Here is a 22485-nt window from a genome sequence, read left to right as displayed (position 1 = left end):
CACTTGACATGTCCATGGTGCACCTTGCCATCATGTAAGGGTACCTATAAACTCTCTTTTAGCCATCAACCTTTTGTCAAGTCCATTTGTGTCAATGCCAATCAATAACCATAAAGGTTATTGTCTTAGTAGCTCAAGTTGTTGGGAGAACAATCTCCCATCCACCCAAATTCAATTAAAAGGGGCATGTTTGGCCTATTGTGATAAGGCTAGAAGGATAGGTGCATTCACTACAAAAATACATCTCAATCCTTGCTAAGTCATAAATTATTGGTATATCCAATTTGTACATTGTTGGATATACTATTGGTGTTATAATAACAATCAGTAAGCTTGATCCAAAGCCTTGTACAATTTACTACAACTAATAAATAATTCACCATAGTTTAAAAAAATATCACCGAAATAATCTTGCAAAAAAAATACCTAAAACCATTCAAAGCAAAAACTTTACACATGACTTAAAAGTATATTGACAAGTTCTATTGAATTTTATACTATTTTTATTCATGAAAATTCCAATTGTTATACTTTTTTAACCAACATTCAATTACTCCACACATCCACCATTTCAATCATTTAGTTTCATGGCCTTTGGCATTGTGTTGGGGAACATTCCCTGAATTTTCTAAGGTTGATACGTTCTTACATTATGAAACTTTATCATTTGGATTAAAAGATAAAAATACACTACTTATAATTAGTACATCCCACTCCAACTATATGTTATGAAATGCATGTGATGGCTCTACCCCTGTAATATGCATATGAATTATGACACGTGATTTCAATGAAGGTTTTGTGAGTTTTTTTTAAATTGAAATAAATAGATTCCACAAATACTCGTCAACCATAAACAACAACTTTACACGCTAATATAATGTGTTAGATAGAAGCATTTCGCAAGCAATCAAAGTATCCCTTGATTAAAAAGTCATACAGAATTGATGCGTACAAAATTATGCACACGAATACATGAACAGTCTTTTTTAGCAAGTCATGCAAAATTGGTACCTAGCATCATCCACACATACATAAACATTTTTTGCTAAAATGTAACGGGAGATTTGCATGGGACACTATTAGTAAACACAAATACAAGTATAATAGGATTAAAAAGTCATACAGAATTGGTGCCCACAATTATCCACACAAATACATGAAGTTTTTTTTAAAAGTCATGCAGAATGGGTACCTAACATGATCAACACACATACATAAACATTTATTTGCTAAAATGTAACAGGAGATTTGCATGGGACATTATTAGTAAACACAAATACAAGTATAACAGGAGTTATTCTAGAAAGCTATGGTATGTATATCACTGTAAATTAAACAATGAAAATGGCATAATCAGAGTTCGTTTAAAAAGACATTATTGTAAATTAAACAATGAAAACGTTATTTGAAAAGGGTTTTTTTGTCTCACAAATAAGTAGGTCTCATATATCAATTTAGTGTCTAACTAGACCATGACCTTGAAAATAAATTATAGATATATGCATCAATCGAACTTGGCACAACCCTTTAATTTAAAAATTTTGAAAAATCATATCCATGGAAACCTTCAAAAATCCAACCAGGAATTCTCTCGAGAAAGATGGTCTAAAGTTAACAATCCTTCTTTTTAGCATATATCTCCTCATGGGCAGATTCACATTCTTCCCCTTTCAAATAAGTGGATCTATCCCATTTCCCTTCTTCATACTCTGAACACCCTTTGGACCCTTCTGACCCAAGTCCTGGAAGGGAAAGCTCGAATAAAAGAAGGAATAAGTAAATCAAGGCACCCAATCAAACAAATACATTGCTAAAGAAGGATACCTCAAACTTCTTGAAAGAAGCACATCCTTGCTCTCTATAGAAATCAAATGAAACAGGATGAAATTGAGCTATTCCATTTCCAAACTTGACTTCTAATGTCTGCCGAAATGGCACACCTGGTGAAACAAGGAATTAATGATCGACTATTGTTTTGTGAACAAGGGAAAGCTCGAATAAAGAAAGGAATAAGTAAATCAAGGCACCCAATCAAACAGATACATTGCTAAAGAAGGATACCTCGAACTTTTTGAAAGAAGCACACATCCTTCCTCTCTCTAGAAATCATGAAATTTGGCTATTCCATCTCCAAACTTGACTTCTCCTGTCTGCCCAAATGGCACACCTGGTGAAACAAGGAATTAATGATCCTTCGAGATGTGACTATTGTTTTCGAAACCTCCTTTCCTGCATTCTTTGATTACTCAAATGAGTCCTCCCCTCTATTACAACATCTTCTTAAAAACAACTGTTCAGTAATTGGTTTCTTTTATAGCTTGAAAGATTAAAAAAACAAGCCAATTATAAAGGGGAATTTGGAATATTACTCTCTTGGAAGATACGGCTGATCAAAACGACAATATATTCGATGACAAATAGGCATATTCCGAACACGTCTAAAGAGTCTAGGCCAACTTCATAAGAAAAATTAAAAAATTGGGCAGAGTGAATTAAGCCACAAGAAAAAGGTTGGAAGAATACTTATACATGAATGTAATCCCATTTAAATAATTTCCTGGAAATGCGATTATGATTATATTAAAGACTGGATGCAAAGATTTTAAAAAATGCTCACATCAGAGGGAGTTCCAAGCCATTCGTTCATGGCATGGATCAGCTTAAAACCAAAAGGAGAGTATTTGAAAAATTAGCTTGGAACATTGGAGTAGCAACCACATAGAACCATTGACATCACTCAAAAGGAATACTTCTATTAAAACTTACAAAAGAACACCTCAGAAGATCCAACAGTACTTAGAGAGTGGCAAGCAGTAGTAGCTCCATAAATGGGAATCTCAAGTTCTTCGAATGTCCAGATAGAAAGAAACATAAACAGATTTAAAGAGACTCTCTGGAGGTTCCACACCTTGGAGGTGAAAAAAATACAAACATATCCGAATTTTCCATGAAAATGGAACAAAAAAATAAGGAAATCTCAATGTTATCAAGACTCAGATCTCAGTGTAGAAGGAAGGAGGAGTTGTGCTATCCTTGCTTCAACATATAACATTATGACTCAGCTAGTGGGCTATATTGGGAACGCTTTCCTTATCTCCGTGCTTCCTCTGTTCTCAATTCTCTGTGAAGGATTGGCTTCTACATTTAGCCTTCAAGGAAGTACCTCCCATTATAGTGGAGCAAAGGCTTGGCTTCAAGCACTTCAGACTCTACTCCAAATGACACTCCTCTGGAGGATACCCTGTCGGGGGTTCTGGAGGATACCCTGTCGGGGGTTCCTGTAAGGCAGACAAAGAAGTTCTTCGACATATTAACAAGTGATGAATAATTTTGGTAATCACGGCAAAGCAGTATTGAGGAATTACAAACCATATGGATTACTGTCTCAGTAAGTCAGTTTCATGTAGCTGTTTATGTAGGCTAAGCGTCGGTCTAAATATGTATCTAACTATGTTTTGCCTCTAAACCATACTTCAGTTTCATGTAGCTGTTTATGTAGGCTAAGCGTCGGTCTAAATATGTATCTAACTATGTTTTGCCTCTAAACCATACTTCACAGTGTGTAAACTATTTTTCGTAATATAATTTAAATTGTTTTTGTTTAAAAAATAAAGGAATGAATTCGTGTTCGCTTTTATATCCCAGAACACTATAGATGCTAGACCTAGATTTGGTAGCATAATTTTGGCTGTACTTTCCATATCTTTTTCCAAATCTGAATCAGTCAACCTATGGTGTTGTTCAAACTCAACATGAAAATAGTATCAAACCATCAAGATGGGGAGAAAGGGAATACCGTGATTGTAAGTAGTAAATAATGAGAAAAACCAAATTTTTGATGGGGAGAAAGGGAATACCGTGATTGTAAGTAGTAAATAATGAGAAAAACACCAAATTTTGTTTTCCATGCTTTTGTTGTAGCCCTATGCACCGGTCATTCTTCATGGTATTAAGCCTTAACAGTAAAAATCCGCACAGCTTTGATAAATAAAGATGCTTTCCTTCTTTATTCTTTATCCTGAGTTTTGTTTCGAAATAAATAAATAAAACAATTATGCATTTTTTTATTTTTGTGTATAAGTGGGTGAAGCTTAGATGCAATAAAGCCAATGAACTTACAACAATGGAATGAAGGAAATTATATTCCAAAGTTTGAAACACAGAAAGTACTGAAGCATAACAAGTGAAAAATACAAAAAAAAATCCTATGTATTTCTTATCTTTGTGTATATAAGTGAGTGAAGCATATAGATGCAATCAAGCCAATGAACTTGAATAACAATGGAATGAAAGAAATTATATTCCAAAGATGGAAACACAGAAAGGACAGAAGCATGAACAAGTGAAAAATAAAAAAAAAATCCTCCAATAGAGTGATCAATGGAAAGGAAAAGAAAGGAAAATATAATTATAGTATCTCGTGCGTCAATCAACCATCCACTGTCAACCTAATTTTCTATGTGCTGTGTTTGGATTTTCATTACACATTTTTATGACTACACTTGTCATAACATGCTAATTACATTTTTTATCTCTAAGAAAACAAAAAACTGAGAAATAATGCATAACTTCATAGTGAGGGAATACTTATTTCCTAAAAGAGATTTTGCACAAAAGAGATTTTGGAAATACAAACCATCTTATTAAATTTCTCAAAAGTGTGTAGCAATATGATTAATAAAGCTAATTATGTTGTGATATCGGACATTACTTTTTTTTAATATCTATAATTTTTATATTTTTATATAGAGATGTGAAATTTATATAATCGTATAAATAGTATTATTAAGCACTAAAATAGATCAATCCTAATTCTTAATTTGTTTTAGCTTTTGAGAAAAGTTTGTACCTAGATTTGGTAGATCAACACTTGGCAGATTTGGAGTTAAAATGAATCTATACAAAGCATTGCTTAGTAGTTCCTAGTATTTTTATGATGATGATGATGGTTAACGTCCACTGAGACCAAATTGTGAAATGTATATATCATATAACTAGCATAAATCCATTTTAATTATTAATTTCATTTTTCTTTTAAGAAAAATTTATACCAAAAATTTAGTAAATCAACATTTTAGTAGATTTAGAGTTAAAATAAATCTATATTAATAATATATATCCAAATATAATAAAAATATTAAAACAAAAAATAAATCTATAGATCTATGTTAGTATTATATCTGGATACCACTCAAGTATAATAAAAATATATTGAAACATTAACAGCCAAGGTAACCATCAAATTTCAAATCCCCATGAAAATCCATAAAATGACGTCCAAAGACTCCCAATCCGACCCAAAAAAGGGAAAAGGGGTTTTCTGTTAAAGAAAAACGACAATAAATTGATCACTGGGCCAAATGCATTTTTCATGGCTCTATGTGAGAATCCCTAAAACGATATGTCACAGGACTCCACTCTCGCCTAAAAAACCATGTGAGGGTTTCGGTTAAAGAAAAACAATAGATTGGAAACGCCTGTGACGCAAAATAAAACTAAGATCACACCTGGAGAGCTCCTTGAATTGAGTGCAGCGAACTCCCATGGACTAAACAAAAGGGCTTCTAAAACATTTCATAAATTTCAATCAAACTTAAAGGATTAAGCATCTGAAGTACTTTAGCAACATAAATAATATACCCAATTCTTTTACGGAACTGAAAACTTTTGAGACCTGTTCCATACTTTTTAATGCCGCTCCAGATTGTCGTAGAAGAAATTGGTGTGGACAAACTAGTACAATTGTGGATAGGAGAAGGGCTGGTACAGAGCAAACAGGCAACCCATTTAATGAGTATGGCCATCGAATTACAGGTGCTTAATCTCGAACAGTCAATGATATACAATAAATGGGTTTTCTACCGTTTACTAACCCTTCTCTATCCACAACTATACAGTCTGAACACATCGATTTCTTCGCACTGCAAGAAAACAGCTCCCGAGCACTGCAAAACTTGTCATGGTGCCATCGCTTGATATTCGGAACGAAAAGATAAGAATCACGAGAATATGCACACCGTGGAGAACAAGAGACCACGAACCTACACCCGTGACCAACGATGCGTCCATAAATCGACCATTTAAGCTAGATGGGCGCGTTTTCAAACCCTAGATCCCAAACCCTAGGATCCTGCGTAGAAAAAACGCTACTGATATTCCGCGTGATAAAAAACAGCTACTTTTATCATGAAGTTTCTTTCAATTTTCCCTTTCCATAGATTCAAAAGTAAATTACCATAAGTTCCGCGTGATGAAAAAAACAACAGCTACTTTATTGTAAAGTTTATTCCATTTTTTTTCTCTTATGATTAAAATTTAAAATTAAATACTACTAACCCAAGTTTCACGTGAAGGTTTTTAATGTTTGGACAAGGTAGGCTCGCGCAAGTCACTTCTTAGTGCTCTTTCTACTTGATGAGCCGCTGTCATGTTTCTAGAATATACTATGTCATGAATCTTTTTGCTTCCTTTGGGGTACATTTTTATTTCGGGAATTAGGTGTAGAATATCTGTGTGATTTTGTAGATTGGCATCTCGAATTTTAGTGTTTTTGAGTTGCTAGGTAAGTTTCCACTGGTTATAGTATTCCCGCCAACTCTTATTTTCAGGAATAGATCTAAGGATTTATTTTTGCTGATTAGGGTCCCATTCTGTTACAATTACCATGATATGCTCAGGTTGTTGTATATGCTCTCTGCTAAGAAAATCTGGTAGACAATTTTCAAACCCTTTAATGTGCTCTACATCAAAGTCAAAATTTGCAAATAAGGCTTGCCATCGGGCGAACTTTGCTTCACTAGGTTTTTTGATATCTTTTGTTAAAACTTTCTTCGAAGCAAAGGCATCAGATCTTAATAAGAATTTTTTATTGACCAAATGGATTTCAAATTTGTCAATAGAATTCCAGGCAGCTTTTACCTCCCTTTCAATGACAAAATAATTTCTTTTTGCCGGGTTCCATGTTCCGGAGGCAAATTGGATTATTTGTTCTTCATCATCCTTCCTTTGCTTGAGTATTCCTCCCCATCCTAAATCGTTGGCATCTGATTCAACAATTTTAGGAGAATTGTCATTAGCAACATACAAAATTGGAAGAGATTTTACCTTGGCCTTTATATTTTTTACAACATTTGTATGAGCACTATTCCAAGATGGAGGATTCTTTCTCAATCTCTAGTTCAAAAGATTTCTGTCTTTTGCACAATCCTGATAAAAATTGCTGACATAATTTAGGCATCCCAGAAATCTCTGAAGTTGAGTTTTATCTATAATAACATTAGGAAATTTTTCTGCAAACTCAAGGGCATGTTTTTGGAGAGATATCTGGCCATTCTGGATTGTGTGACCGAGGAACTTGATAGAAGTTTGAAATAGTTCAATCTTCTTCTTACTCAAAACAAGACCATTTCTTTTGACCACTTGCAGGGAGGCCTGTACATGTTTGAAGTGGTCATGAATATTCTATCTATATATACCATTAACCAATCAAAATAAGGCTTAAAAATTGAGTCCATTACTTTCTGAAACTTTGAAGGAGCATGTTTCAGACCGAATGGCATAACATTCCATTCGTAATGTCCTCCGGGAATACTGAAAGTAGTTTTGAATTTATCTTTTTCTGCAATAGCTACTTGCCAGAATCCTGATTTGAGATCAAACTTTGAAAATATTTTTGCTCCGACGATTCTGGTTAGCAACTCACCCTTGTGAGGTATTGGATAGGTATTATCAACTAAAACAGAGTTTAGAGGTTTGTAATTTATGACTAATCTTGGGATACCTCTAATCTGTTCAGATATTTTATTCACATAGAATCCATAACAGTTCCATGGAATGTCAGATTCTCTTATCAATTTTCTATCCAATAGTTGTTTGATCTCTTTTTCACAAAGATCTCTATATTCTTTGCTCATAGGTATAGCTCTGCTTTTGCAAGGCCTACCTTCATGTCCTGGTTTGTATGGAAGATCAATATTGTGTTGCTTTCTGTGCCAGAAAGCATTAGGTTCCTCGAAACAACATTCTTCTTCAATTCTTCTTTTTAGTTCAGAAACATTATTACTGATAGTGGGAGTTTTTAATTGTTCTCCTATTTGGATGATAGATTTCAAATCTTTTAATTTAGTCAGCTTTGTTTCAGCTTTGTCTAATTCTTCATAACCTGAACCATTGTAGATACTCTCGGATTTGAAATATATGGCATTTCAATTCGTTTCTGGCTTCCTTCGGAAGTGGGTACAGTAATAAAATATCCAGCTCTATTTCCTTTTAGTTTGACTGAACCATGTGGTTCCACAACTGCAAGAAAGGCATTTCCTAATATACAATCAACATGAATGTCTGGATCATAGCTCAAGATATTTTTCAAGTCGAATGGACAAAATTTTAAGGGATGGAAATAAATTTCCATTTTTTTTTTTATTTTTTTTTTTTTTCGCTGTGGTTCACGAGCACCCTGGTCAGTGGGTGATCGCTACGTCCACGGAAAAATCTGGGCGATAGCTAGGCTAAATCGCCCCTCGGCCTACTCCAAGACCTGACCCCAAGGGCTTCGGGTGGATTCAACCCTGTGACCTCCCGATGGCGAGGCACGGCTTTGACCAACTGAGCTAACCCTTGGGGCTATTTTTTTATTTTTGATATATTTTATTGAATAAATATAATTTGGTTATGAAGTTGGGATTTCTTTGAATAATATTTGAACCACAAAATTTTTATTTGTAATTTAAATTTGGTAAAAAAAAAAAATTATAAGAGAAAACTTAATTTTAAAAAAATGGAAAAAGATTTAGGCGATGATGATTAGGGTTTTCAACGTTTTGCTTCTACACAAGTTGTTGTCGCGGGGTTCCTGGGTCATAATCTGCCTTCTCGATTGTTCCATGTAATCGAGAACTAACAAATGGCTATGTACTGACCATTGTCAAAGTTTTTCGGCCGATAAAGTCTTTAGGGGGGCTTTGTCACAGTTTTTCTTGGGCGTTTTCTCTTTCTAGACATTTCTGGACGGGCTTCCAACTAGTATAGTTTTCTAATCCTGGTTTTTTCTCTAAGTTGTTCATTGTTTCAATATTCCTCTATGGTTGACATTATTTTTTTATGAGGGTTTTTTGTTGCAAACGAGTGTTATTGTCTGTGCCCTCTTATTTTTCTCTACATATATGTTGGGCTTTGCACAAATCTGCGTTGGAGGCTACTTTGTTCCATGAGCATCCTTTGGCGGTCTCCCGCTGCGCCTACTTGCGAATATCTCTTAACAAACAGAGTATAACATGAATCTCGTGTTCCTAATATTTATTAAAAGTATATGTGGGAGATCAAAACTTATATGGGTTAAAAACTCTTCTTTTGTATGCTTTGTAAAATAGACTATTTAATCTTTTTTTTGGCATTGCATATGTTTTCAAAGTCTTCAATTTGAAAGGTAGGTTTTCTTAGATTCCCACCAGGTACAAGACTATAATATTTCCAAAAATTCATCCATCATTTTGAATATGTTATGTTCTTGACCTGCGAGAAATCCATAATACCAGAAATACGAAGAAATATAGCCCAGAACACAGAATTATCACATGAAATGAGAAAAACTGCAAATTATTTTATTATTCAGAAACATATTCAATGTTCACTTGCCTCTTCAAGGGGGCAACCTCCAGTAGAGTAGAGCTCAATTACAATAAGACTCAATGATCTTTCCCTTACTAACTAAGACTATTTATAGCTAAATGACATTCAAACCCCTAACTACTAGTGGTCCCTTGCATAGCAAGGGTGATCCACTTTATTTATTTATTAACTATGGCCTGTTTACAACTAACTATGGTCCCTTTTCTCTAATGCGGGTCAACCACTTACAATTATTAATACGGGCTTTATTGACTCTCTAACTAACTATGACTTTGACTTGGCCCATTGGGCTTATTACATAAATAAAGGGGTTAGGGTTGGACCCTAACATGCCCTCCCCCATCAAAAGCAACCTTGTCCTCAAGGTTGAAGCTACGGAAACTGCTGAAGAATAGTGGCTGGTTCCCAAGTCACATCTTCTAGAGAGGTGTCTTTCCACTTGATGAGGACTTCCTTGATCATGCGACCGCGAAGATATATTTCACGAGTATCGAGGGCCTATTCTGGTCGAAGCGAAAGTGAGCCTTCCTCATCCAATTCAAGTAGATTTGTTTAAACTCTGCAATTGTTCCCCGCCACTTTCATGAGGCATAATACATGGAAGATCGAATGGATTTTTGGAGTAGGTGGCAAGGCGAGTTTGTAGGCGACTGTTCCTATGCGATGAAGTATCTAATAAGGCCCATAGAATTTTGGTGCTAGTTTCTGGCAACCCTTTTCTTTGAGAGATGTTTTCTTATATGGTCAGAGTTGCAGGAATACCTGATCCCCTTCTTGAAATGCGCACTCGGAACGATGTTGGTCTGTGTGTTGCTTCATTCAGTTATGAGCTAGATGTAGATTATCTTTGAGATGAGCTATCATGGCGGCACAGTTCTATAGGAGTTGATCAACTGCATGTACTTTAGAACATCCAAGGATATAAGAAATAGGTGAAGGTGGGAGTTGGCCATATGCTACCTCATATGGATTCATCTTGGTGGCTTCATGATAGTTAGTATTATACCACCATTTAGCTAAAGGTAGCCATTGTACCCATTGATGTTGCTTTTCTGAAGTGAAGCACCTCAGATATGTCTCCAAACATTTGTTGACTACTTTTGTTTGACCGTCGGTTTGGGGATGATAGGCAGTACTTAGTTGGAGTTGCGTGCCTTGTATCTTGAAAAGTTCCTGCCCAAATTGCTGGTGAAAGTGGGGTCACGATCAGACACAATGAAAGTCGACATGCCATGTAGTTTGAAGATATGGTCCAAGAAAAATTGAGCCACCAAAGTGGGGGTAAATGGGTGTGGTAGAGTGCAAAAATGAGCATATTTAGAAATTTTATCCACAACCACCATGATGAATGATTTGTTGCCTAAATTTGGGAGACCAGTGATGAAATCCATGGAAACATCCATCTAGACAGAGGCAGGGAGTGGCAATGGTTGTAAGGTTCCCGGTAACTTGACTGTTTCCCCTTTGTTGCATTGGCACACATCACATTCAGCTACAAAAGTAAGAATGTCATTTTTCATGCCAGTCCAAAAGAAAGAACGACGTGCGTGAGCATAAGTCTTCTGAAATCCTAAATGTCCTACAATTGGAGATGAGTGCAACTCGTCCAAGATGTGGGTTTTAAGAGTGGATGTCAGCGATATAACTACTTGATCCTTGTAGCGAAGAATCTCATCCTTCCAAGAGTAGTCGGTTGAGGAATTAGGATATTCTCTTAAGTTATTAATGAGTTGGGAAAGAGAGGGGTGGGAGAACCATTCCTTGTAGGCCTCTTCAATCCAATCTGGTATGGGTAGAGAGATTGATAGAAGGGTTCTCTCATCCTCAAATTGGCGCGATAAAGCATCAACCACTACATTGTCATGCCCTTTCTTGTAAATGATCTCATAATCATATCCCAACATTTTGGCAAGCCATTTATTTTGTTGTGGCGACGATAGACGTTGCTCTAGAAAATATTTTAGGCTTTGATGGTCCATGTAGATTTGGAAACGTTGCCCCAACAAGTATGGCCGCCAGGTGTCTACTGCATGTAAGATGGCCATCATTTCTTTCTCATAAGTAGATTGACCCAGATGTTGCCATTGAGTTGTTGGCTGGTGAAATCCAATGGTCTACCTTCCTGCATTAATACAACGCCAATACTGGTACCGGAAGCATCACATTCAATCACAAAATATTTGGTGAAGTTTGGTAGGGCTAATATAGGAGTGGAGCACATGGCATGTTTGAGAGACAAGAAGGCCTGCTGAGTTGCATTAGTCCAGAGAAATGAATTTTTATTGAGAAGATTAGTGAGGAGTATAGTTAATGTGACCCTAATTGTGGATAAATTTGCGATAGTAGCGAGTGAGACCCAAGAATCCCCTCAAACTCTTCAAGGTTTTTGGTTGGGGTCAATCTTTCATTGCTTGAGTCTTTTTCAGATCAACCCTCACTCCTTCATGACCCACAATGTGTCCCAAATACTCGACTTCTTCCATGCCAAAAGAGCACTTGGATAATTTGACAAATAATTTGTGATCTCAGAGAAGTTGCAATATCTGGTCTACATGCTTGAAGATGTTTGTCCTAGGTTATGTTGTAGATGAGAATGTCATCGAAGAAGACCAGGACAAATTTTCGGAGATATGGTTTCAGCAGGTGGTTCATGAGGCTTTGAAAAGTAGATGGAGCATTACAGAGACCAAATGGCATGACCAGGAATTCATAATGGATTTCATGAGTTCAGAAGGTTGCCTTAGGAATGTCTACTTCCTTCATGCATATTTGGTGATAGCCCAAGCGGAGGTCTAGCTTGGTAAAGAATTGAGCACCACGCAGTTCATCAAGCAGATCATCAACAACCACAATATTAAAATTGTCCTTGATAATGAGCTTGTTGAGGGGCCAGAAGTCCGGACACATGCACCATTCTCCATCTTTCTTTAGAACCATGACCACTTGAGATGACTAAGAATTGATGTTGGGATGAATAACACTGGCTTCGAGGAGTTCCTTGATGATTTTTTTAATTTCATTCTTTTGGGGAAAAGGATATCGATATAGACGGACATTAAGCGATTGGGCACCCGTGACCAAAGGTATGATATGATCATGTTCACCCCTAGATGGTGGAAGCTCTTTAGGTTTGTCAAAGACCCGTTGGTGGTGATCTAATACCTGTTTCAACTCAGGATGAATATGAGGAGTAGTGGATTCAATGGAATGGATGACATTAAATTGGGCGACTACTCCATGATGGCCATTTTTTAAAAGCTTCTCCATTCAATGTGAGTTGATGATAGTAGGAGCACTTGCTTGGAGTCCCCTTAATGTATGAATGTGGTCGTTTTGCCTAAAGCTCATATATAACTCCTAGAAATCCATTGTGATAGGGCCTAGTGTGCAAAGCCATTTAACACCCATGACAATGTCGCAACCACCCATTTCAATAGCAAACAAGTGGGTCCTTAGGTGGTAATCTCCCATCAGAAGCTTAATATTTTCACCTTGGCGTTCACATTTCATGGTCCCCCCATGCACAAAGCAATGAACAACTTCTGAGACTCTCTTATGGATAAAGTTATGAGTGCTGCCACTATCAATCAATACCACTACAGGTTGATGTTTAATAAATCCTCGGGTTTTGAGAGTTTGAGGTGAAGAAACGCCAACCAAGGCATGTAGTGAGATAACCGGCTCATCTAGCGTAGTTGTGAGATCATTTTCGGTTTGGTTTTCCTCGACTTCTTCCTCAGGCACCTTAAGGGATGGAGCTTCCTCTGTTGAGTTGTTATCAGTAGCATCAATTTGAAAGAATTTTGGTTCCTTACATTTATATCCAGGGGAGTACTTGTCATCATAGTAGTAGCACAACCCTTGTTTTCTTCTTTCGGCCATTTTTTTCGGTGACACCTTTTGAACCTTAAGTGTTTGGGTGTGGCTCTAAGCTTGGGTGGGACACGCCTTGGCGATGAAATTTGGACGATTGGACTGGGCATTTAAGGCGATTTCCACATCTAAGGCCTTACTACATGCGTCCAACCAAGTAGTTGGGTGGTGCATCCGGACATGGGCTTGGATGGCTTCTTTTAGGCCACTGATGAAACACTCCAAGTAGAAGTCATCTCCTAGACTGTTAGTTCTGATGGCCAATTGCTCAAAGGATGCAATGTAGTCCTTTATTGTACCTGTTTGTCGAAGCTTAGTGAGACAACCCAAAAAATTAGATTCTCGGTCAAAGCGATCACATATGGCTTTTGAGAACATGTTCTAAGTTGCTCTCCCTAGATAACATTTCTTATGCCACTGCCACCATTTCCATCTCTCTTGGTCCAAGTAAAGGGCTCCCACATGTAGTTTAGTTTCATCTTCACAGATATCATTAAGGAAGAAATACTGTTCCATTTGTGCTACCCATACTGCAAGGTTAGAGCCATCAAATTTGTACATGTCTAGCTTGGGTGTCCGGTGGTTGGAATGGTGGTGATTTCCATGGAAGTGAATGTGATGGATGGATTCTCCTTCTATGTGTGCATCAACACTAGGCTCCTCTCGATGAAATTTTGTTATAAGTTCTGTTAGTTGTGGGATCTGTTTGGTAATATTGTCTTGGAATTATTCAAACCTTTTTTCAAGGTGTTCAACCCTCCTAGAAGCCATAACTTGAGATCTAGTACCTAGCATACACCACCCCGGTCAATTACTTAAGAGTAGTCTTCCTGGAAAGAGGGCGAACTTAGGAGCCTAATGTTGTGGGTCACTTGAAGTCACGTTGGAAAAAAAAATTTGGGACCACTGGAAATCTAGAGGCTTACAAGTGAATGGTACCACTGCGACCAACTTGTCATCCTGAAGCTTATGGCCTAAGTCTCTTGCAAGTTTCCTAGGATGGTCTCAATTATTTATTTATTTATTTTTTGTTACTAATCCGAAAGATGTTTTACTCCCCGTTGATCAATACTGCAATGGTCGAATTCCAAAAAGCTTGATACTGCACAATGTCCTGCGAAAATTAGGCATGTATTGTAGTAACAGAAACCCCAAGGTCTTGGTCTTGTCGAATGTGTTGCGACAATTTGATCTGGACTATGGCAACCAAAACCTTCATTGCACAAACAATCTGACATGTACTATGAAAACCCCAACTGCTAAATCTCAGTTGTACGATGGCGGTAGAACCTCAAATGTTGGATCTGATCTGGAAGATAAGGTAGAGGGCGATCTTCAGATAGCAGTGGGAACTATGGTCACAAAGGAGTGTCAGGTGCTACAAATCGCAATATACGCAGGGGTCCAACAATAGTACTCGACCCAATATTTTAGGGCGCTAACTAAAGAGGCTCGACCGTGCCCTTAGCCGTACTACCCGACTACCCTATTATAGAGTAATCTCCCTGAGTGTTGTTCTCATTGTACTATAGCAGTAAGACGAACAACGACTTATTTAAGGTTAGGTTTTAGGCGAGCCTAGGGGGCTCCGATATACCCAAGGGAACGTGGAAGTGTAGTCCATGCGCAGTTCTGTCCAATGTGCTACTACTCGAAGGGGTACCCACAGGGGATACAAGGGAGTCCAACAAGCGTGACGACCTCTTGTAGTTCCTGTGTGCATGCCTCCCCAAATCTGCTAGTTTATGTGCTCAACGACAGATCCCATGGTTTAAAGATGCCAGAACACGTCTCGAGCCTAAAAAAAAACTACAAAATTGGAGGTACAACTAGCCCTGGAAAGTGCTATGATACCACTTGTTATGCTCTTGACCTACGAGAAATCCATAACACCATAAATACGAAGAAATATAGCCAAAACACACAATTATCACATGAAATGAGAAAAACTAAAAAGTATTTTATTATTCAGAAATAGATTCAATGTTCACTTTCCTCTTCAAGGGGACAACCTCCAGCAGAGCAGAGATCAATTACAATAAGACTCGATGATATTTCCCTTACTAACTAAGACTATTTATAGCTAAATGACATCCAAAACCCTAACTACTAGTGGTCCCTTGCATAACATGGGTTAACCACTTTATTTATTAACTATGACCCGTTTACAACTAACTGTGGTCCCTTTTCTCTTATGTGGGTCAACCACTTACAATTATTAATATAGTATTGACTCTCTAACTAACTATGACTTTGACTCGGTCCATTAGGATTATTACATAAATAAAGGGGTTAGGGTTGGACCCTAACATAATATAAGATTTCGTGGGGGAGACCCTATTTCAAAATTAGTTAATAAATCACATGTCTCCTACAAGGATGCAACATCTCAAAGGAAGGTTATAACTCCAACAGAACAAACACAAAATATTTTGGGCCCTTACATTGTTGAACAAATGGAAAAAGCCCCATCTATCGAAGTAAACCTCCCTAAGGTAAATTCTCTCTCTGTTTTTTTGCAATCCGAAGAAGTCATCTACAGATTTAACGATTTTTGACCCACACCAGAGGCTCTTATTCAATGTATTGTCTCCAATTGGACCCTAGACTTCAAAAAAAATTTGTGCTCAAAAGGTTTTTTTCATAATATAGTTTGAAACACAAAGGATTTGGATTGTGTTCTAAATGCAAGGCCCTGGTTTTGGGCCAAAGCCAAACTATTTATTACTCCTTTGTTCCTTGAGTTTGATGCCAACACCATGGTGGTCTCTACAATGTCGGTTTGGGTGAGGCTTCCAAACCTCCCACTTCCATTCTGAGACCACCAGGTCCTAGAAGATATAAGAAACACATTGGGAAAATTTTAAAAATTGGATATGGAAAGAACTGAAAATGGTATTTTCACTTGTGCCAAGATATGTGTGGAGATTGATCTCAAAAAAACACTTCTAAACCATATAAATCTAAAACATCAAAACCTTCACTGGTCATAAGTAATTGACTATGAAATATGACATTTAGATGTTTTATATGTTTTCAGATAGGTCATTTGCAACATGTATGCCCCTAGGCAAGAAAGAATCCTAAGAAGAAGAAGAAGAAGAAGAAGCAATATAATAAATCAAGAGGATGGTAGTTCTCAGAACAATATCTTTCTAAGGATGAAGAAGAGGACAATAAGGAATGTAAACTTGAACAAGAAAAAATGAATGACATTGACCAACATGGAGTTATACATGAAGGGGGAGTTACAATTCAGTCGATCTCTAACATGGTACAACAGGAAGAAAAGGAACCTGTGGACTCCTTGACACTAGATGGATTCGGGGGCTCAAAAAGAGCCCATGTCACAAATAGCTCAACTTTTGACAAAGATGTCCCACATGTGGTACATGAACTGGCTTTGGTTCTAGTTGATCCAAATCTAGATGGATGGCAAAAAGTGCATAGGCAAAAAGGAAAAAGAGAAAAGATTTGCACTTAGTGAGCCCTTTTTGTCTTCATGCCCCTTATTGTCTTTTATTGCTTAATTTTTCTTAGACTCCTTGTCGTTTTATGGACCTCCTTGCTACTTACAACTCACTTTTTGTTCTTGTATTGTACTTGTCTGATCCTATTTACACACACACACTAAGTGTGTCTACAAAATGTAATTTTTATTTTCATTAATAGAAGTTACAGTTTTTTTCTTTAGGAAACAAATAAAATATTTAAATATTTTATTAGACTTGAATATCTTAACATTGCTTATGCTTCATTAAGGACTTATGTTCCTTGTATAGAAGGAAACAAACCTAAAACTTAGAGGCATCTTGCAGGAGTGAAAGTCTACCCCCTTAAGAACCACTGGTGGGTAATTCCACATGGCTTGGTTTTCCTTGAATAATAATGATGAGTCAACATGCATACATGGATATAACAACCAATAATGGATGTATGATAGATTTTCCACTATGTCAAAAAAGAAAGAAAGAAATATTGATTTAAATGTCTTAATTTAAATATCTTACAAGCACAACCATTTAAATTAAATGGCTCATAAATGTTCATAGGCATCAATCTATAATAAACATCAAAACACTTATTTCATCATACATCTCAAGTTGCTAAAATTTAAAAAAAACATACTAATTAACTAAATTATAACTTTATTTAAAATAATTACTATTATTGTTAATGATAAAAAGAATTAATATATAAGTTAAACATATATACATACAAAAAAAACATGTAACATTATTCTTAAGGTGTAGTCTAACTTATAGACCAAATAACCTTTTCATCGGAATCGTGTGATTCAATCTCAAACAAGATTGTGATTTTTTTTTTTGTTTAAAATACATTTTTGATTCCATAAATGGATTCAGCACCCTAAAAAACTCTTGGGGCACACAAATTCTACAAATTAAACAACTTAAACTCAAGTTTTTAAAAATCTATACTGGATTTTGTCCACGAGGTGTTGGATAGACGGTGATCAGGTTTTCTGTTAAGACACTCCTTGATTTGAAGTCATCGGTTCAATTCCCTGCTTCGATCGGAGCAATATATTTGACATGTTGAAGATGTTGTCCTGCCAAGATTACCAAAAAAAAACTCTGTTGGATTTTTATTAAAATTAACCAAAAAAATGCTTTGCAAAAAGGCCATTTCATCTATAAGTTAGAGTACACTTATTCCTAACCATGGAGATTCACCCCCACTTCATTATCATGGACATTGTTCATTGGGAAACATGCTTTGTTACAATACCATGGGCCAATATCATGGCTTATCAATACCACATGTCCAAAAACCCATAACTCATTTCATATGACACGTTCATATAACATTTTTTCAATTAATGAATTTAATTAAAATGACATAACTACTTTATGACTAAATATTAGCATTGATTTGTGTATACTATTAAGAACATTCTAAAATATTCTATGGATGTTAAATCCCTTCCATCCACCAATTATATTAGAATTATGGATCCAAAATAGACATGCCTATCAACATAATTAAACAACAATCAAATTAAAAACCATTTTCAATATTATGTTTTTAATATTTTATAAAGTAATTAAATTAATATATAGAGGGACTTTTTTTATTTCGCAAATAAGAGGGATTTTATATCAATTGGGTGTATTGTTTGGTTATGATTTTGAAATAAAATTATTATTATAGCTAGAGTGGTTGGGTAGAGTGTTTGATCTCTTCCCTACCTAAGTTTAATTCTCATGAGTGACACACTTGGTTGTTGTGATAAGGCTAGAAGGGTAGAAATCCTCCTAGATAGAGGTCCATTCCAATGTGCCTTGGGATCCCTCGACCCTTGCTAAGTCACAAGTTATTGATATATCCAACTTGCGAGCTATTGGATATACTTTTGAGTTATAGTGGTAGCTTGTAGGTTTGATCTTGGGCCTATATTATATCACTCCATTGAGAAAATGAATCTCATGGTTAAAAAAAATTAAAATGGTACCAATTTTTTTTAGCATGACCCTTACACAAGATAATATAATTATATTTATGTCCAACTATTGACCACAAAATAGGTCAACGATGATCACAATAATCGAGAAAAGGTCTAAATGTTTTTATAGTCTAGTGGGTTAACAAAGTTGTAAGTGTTGTGAATTACAAGCAGGAGGTCACAAAGTCAAGTTCCCGTGTTAATTGGGCCTCACTTGATGTCATCACTGTGTTAGGTTGTCAAAAATGTAACCGACCAATTTACCTTGGAATGAGGGAAAGCCCTTGAGGATTTTCTTCAAGATGTGGATTTCATCGAAAAAAAGTAATCACAAACGGCAATCCTCATCTCGATTGCCAATTATAGGAATATTATGGAATTAGACAAACATGAGTGAGGTCAATTTTTTTGCCTCACTTGTATCTGTTTGATTATGGAATATTCCTGAAATCGACAATTGAGTTAAGTCCAAAAATTACAAACCACTAATTAAAGAGAGAAAAATATATATATTATAACTAAACAAAAAGCAAGAGAAATTTCACCTTTTTAAATTCAATCTTAGAAGCAAGAAAATAATATGATTACATCAGAGGATTTGAAATCATACCTTGAATAACTTTATGAATCCTTTAATGTGATGAGCAACATTTCAACTCTTATTATAAAGCAAGAGGTTTTTACTTTAAAAGGAATTGAGTTTCAAGTTAAATAGCGAGTAAAAGGGAATGCTATAGACATTAAAGACTATCGAACTGAAATCCAAAAACTTGGAGCCTCAACTCTTACATATATATAATTTCATAGTGAAACGTGGTTTAGTTAAATCATGGTCTCAAAGTATAATTCTTTCTATTTGTAAAAGTATGGACAAAAAGAATTTATCAAATAATAGGATTATTATGATTATCATTTCTATACCAGTTATATGAAATTATTATAAAAAAATATTACCTTATGGTTAGTAAATAAAGACTAATTTAATTTTAAAAGATAGCATCCAACCATGGACCGCTTACTTTTCAACGGTCACAAAGGAATGATGAAATCATGAAATTAATCTACTATGTTGCTTCATTGACATTACATAAGATTTTGATACAATGCCCATAAATAACATTTCAAATGGATTAGAAGAGGTAAAGTTACATTTTAAGTTGAGCATTGCTACAATACAGTTGTATGAGACAGTTATTACTAAGTTTACGAACAACAAAAGTTAGTCAAAAGAGATTAATTGTGATATTGGGGTTTGGCAAGATTAATACTTATCCCCTACGCTTTTCATGATTTACATTGACATGTTAGAGGCATTCTTGGATGAAGTAGGTTGTATTAACACTAACTTCACTGGAATAATTACCACCTTTTTTCTTTACAATGCTAATCTTCATGTGAGGTATCCCTCTAATCTTGATAAGAAACTACGGTTTCTTGAATATTTATGTTCTAATATTATTATGTTAGTAAATATTGATGAGATAAAGGTTATGATAGTTGAATCCCAAAAAATAACTTATGTTGATTTTCTATATGATAAACACAACTGAGAGGAAGTTGATTCGTACAAATATTCAATGGTTTACCTTCATCACAAGCTTAACTAAAACTATAAATTGACAAAAGGATTAATAGATTTTGCGAACTACTATACAAAAATTAATTTTTGCCTTTGGGAAATAAGAAATTCCTCTTCGGGAGTCTTCTTACTCCCATTATCTTATGTGAAGTTTAAGGTTGCAACATCGCTAGAGAACCTAGGAGGAAAATCAAGCAACTTCAAACACATGTTTAATTTGTAATATTAAAATTTAAAGAAATACATCCCATCCAAATTTATTCTTATAAACCGGTTTATAACTTTTTGAGAGTATGGTTTTGACTATGTACTTAATGTACAAACAAAAGATAACTAACATGAAGGACAAAAGGCTTCCTAGGATTGCTTCAAATTCCAATCAAAGTCACATGTGACTTAAGAAAAGATGGCATAAATATGCTAAGACTTAACTAAATCAATGGAGAATAAAAGAGGAGGGTGATATGAAAAATATAGATGCCATTAGAAATACTATCATTGCTAAATTTAAAGACAAAATTATGATGCAACAAAGAAATAGAGATTAAGAGGAAGTTAAGTTATCATAAAGAGGTTTTAACCCTAGTTTAAAATAGCGAACGCATCTTTTTGTTGTAATTAGCTTTAAAAAGGAAAGCATTGCCAAAACAAGAGTAAACTTTAGAAACTACATAATGAAATTGAGCATTGGATAAATCTTAAAACATCATTGAATGAATCAATTGGTTAGCTCAATGATATATTAAAAGTTGGAGGATGAAAAGCATTGTCTCTTGAAATATCCAACATATACCCACATTAAATCTCAATTTCAAAATATATGTAACACTAGAGATCTTCATAACATGTTTGTTGTTTTTTGTTTTGTTTTGTTTTGTTTTTTGTTTTGTTTTGTTTTTTTCAAAAGAAAAAAAAAACCTTTTTATTTCAGAGAGGAAATCAAAGAGACATACAAAAAACAAAATAGAAAATGGAAGCCAGAGGCTTCACACAGGAAATATGGAAAGTACACATGCAATTTAGCCAGGACCCTATGGATCCTATAGGGGATGCTCTTGTAATACAAATAGACTTCCCAAAAACACCATTACAAAATATTAACAATTTGTGGAAACTCCATCATATTATAGAAATTGACCAACAATAGTATCTGAAAGAAAATTATCATGTTTCTAAGAGAGAGTACAAAAATAGTGATAACTCTGACTAAGTTAATCTAAATATTTTAAAAAATTGTCTGCATGAGGGCTAAGTCAAATTATGTCAGGTGGTGTAAGAGAATGTTGCCTCTTTTAATCAAATTTGAGGATTGTCATTCTTCAAAGAATATGATTCTAGGGGTTGAGGTGAGAGCTCTGTTAGATAAAGAGTTTGTCTTTAATGAATTCCAATTCCTGTAAATATGTTGGAAAGAGAGAGTATGGAACATTTCCTTTGATGTCAGTGACCCATCCTGCCAGTAGCACAGTTTGAGTACCTACGGTTTCTTCCAACATATTTGAAATATCCAACATGTGCCCGCATTAAATCTCAATTTCAAAATATGTGTCACACACTATAGATCTTCATAACATGTTTTTTTCTCAAAAGGAAAAAAACAATGCATTGTTTTTTCATAGAGGAAATCAAAGATACATACATAAAACAAAACAAAGAATGGAAGCCAAAAGCTTCACATAGGAAATCTGGAAAGTACATAAGTAATTCAACTAGCACCCTGTGGATCCTATAGGGGATATTTATATTATACAAACAAACTGCCCAAAAACATCATTACAAAATTATTAATAATTTGTGGAAACTCCATCATAATACATAAATTGACCAACAATAGTATCTGAAAGAAAATTATTAGATAGTATGGGAAGATCTTCATACCATGTTAAATCATCAAACCATGGAGATTTAGGAAAGCTTCTCTTTAATATTCTTGATC

The 22485-nt window shown here is 35.4% G+C and overlaps 1 protein-coding gene and 1 long non-coding RNA gene across 4 annotated transcripts; both read right to left on the bottom strand.

Moving 5' to 3' along the window:
- Positions 1–1507: 1507 nt before the first annotated feature.
- On the bottom strand, positions 1508–5824 carry LOC149165878 (uncharacterized). 2 transcript variants are annotated; one of them, XR_016260785.1, is made up of 4 exons: positions 5689–5824; positions 2065–2170; positions 1828–1943; positions 1508–1745 (listed from the first exon to the last, which is right to left on the bottom strand). It is a non-coding gene; the product is annotated as an uncharacterized LOC149165878 (long non-coding RNA). The 2 variants fall into 2 exon arrangements; XR_016260786.1 differs by having other exon boundaries at positions 2065–2232; positions 5689–5820.
- Positions 2737–6010, bottom strand: LOC149165877 (uncharacterized). 2 transcript variants are annotated; one of them, XM_089432412.1, is made up of 4 exons: positions 5877–6010; positions 5644–5763; positions 3861–4021; positions 2737–3281 (listed from the first exon to the last, which is right to left on the bottom strand). In XM_089432412.1, the coding sequence occupies exons 1-4, from the start codon at positions 5909–5911 to the stop codon at positions 3148–3150; spliced, it is 450 nt and encodes a 149-aa protein (XP_089288538.1). In that variant the 5' UTR covers positions 5912–6010; the 3' UTR covers positions 2737–3147. The 2 variants fall into 2 exon arrangements, with proteins under 2 accessions (XP_089288538.1, XP_089288537.1); XM_089432411.1 differs by lacking the exon at positions 5877–6010 and having other exon boundaries at positions 5644–5807.
- Between the last annotated feature and the right edge of the window lie 16475 nt (positions 6011–22485).

This window comes from Pinus tabuliformis, chromosome 5_1 (assembly GCF_031772625.1).
Source record: "Pinus tabuliformis cultivar Carrire ecotype Pingquan chromosome 5_1, CPIR1, whole genome shotgun sequence".
NCBI lineage: Eukaryota > Viridiplantae > Streptophyta > Pinopsida > Pinales > Pinaceae > Pinus > Pinus tabuliformis.
This window is presented reverse-complemented; position numbering and strand designations above follow the sequence as displayed.

Bases quoted from the DNA above. Each gene is read 5' to 3' on its own strand.
- LOC149165877 (XM_089432411.1), bottom strand. From the start codon at position 5,807: ATGGCCATACTCATTAAATGGGTTGCCTGTTTGCTCTGTACCAGCCCT. The intron at 4,022-5,643 runs GTATATTATTTA...AACAAAACTCAG, and splicing joins CAGTTCCGTAAAAGAATTGG to GATAAAGAATAAAGAAGGAA. The intron at 3,282-3,860 runs GTATTCCCTTTC...TCTGCCTTACAG, and splicing joins ATTTACTACTTACAATCACG to GAACCCCCGACAGGGTATCC.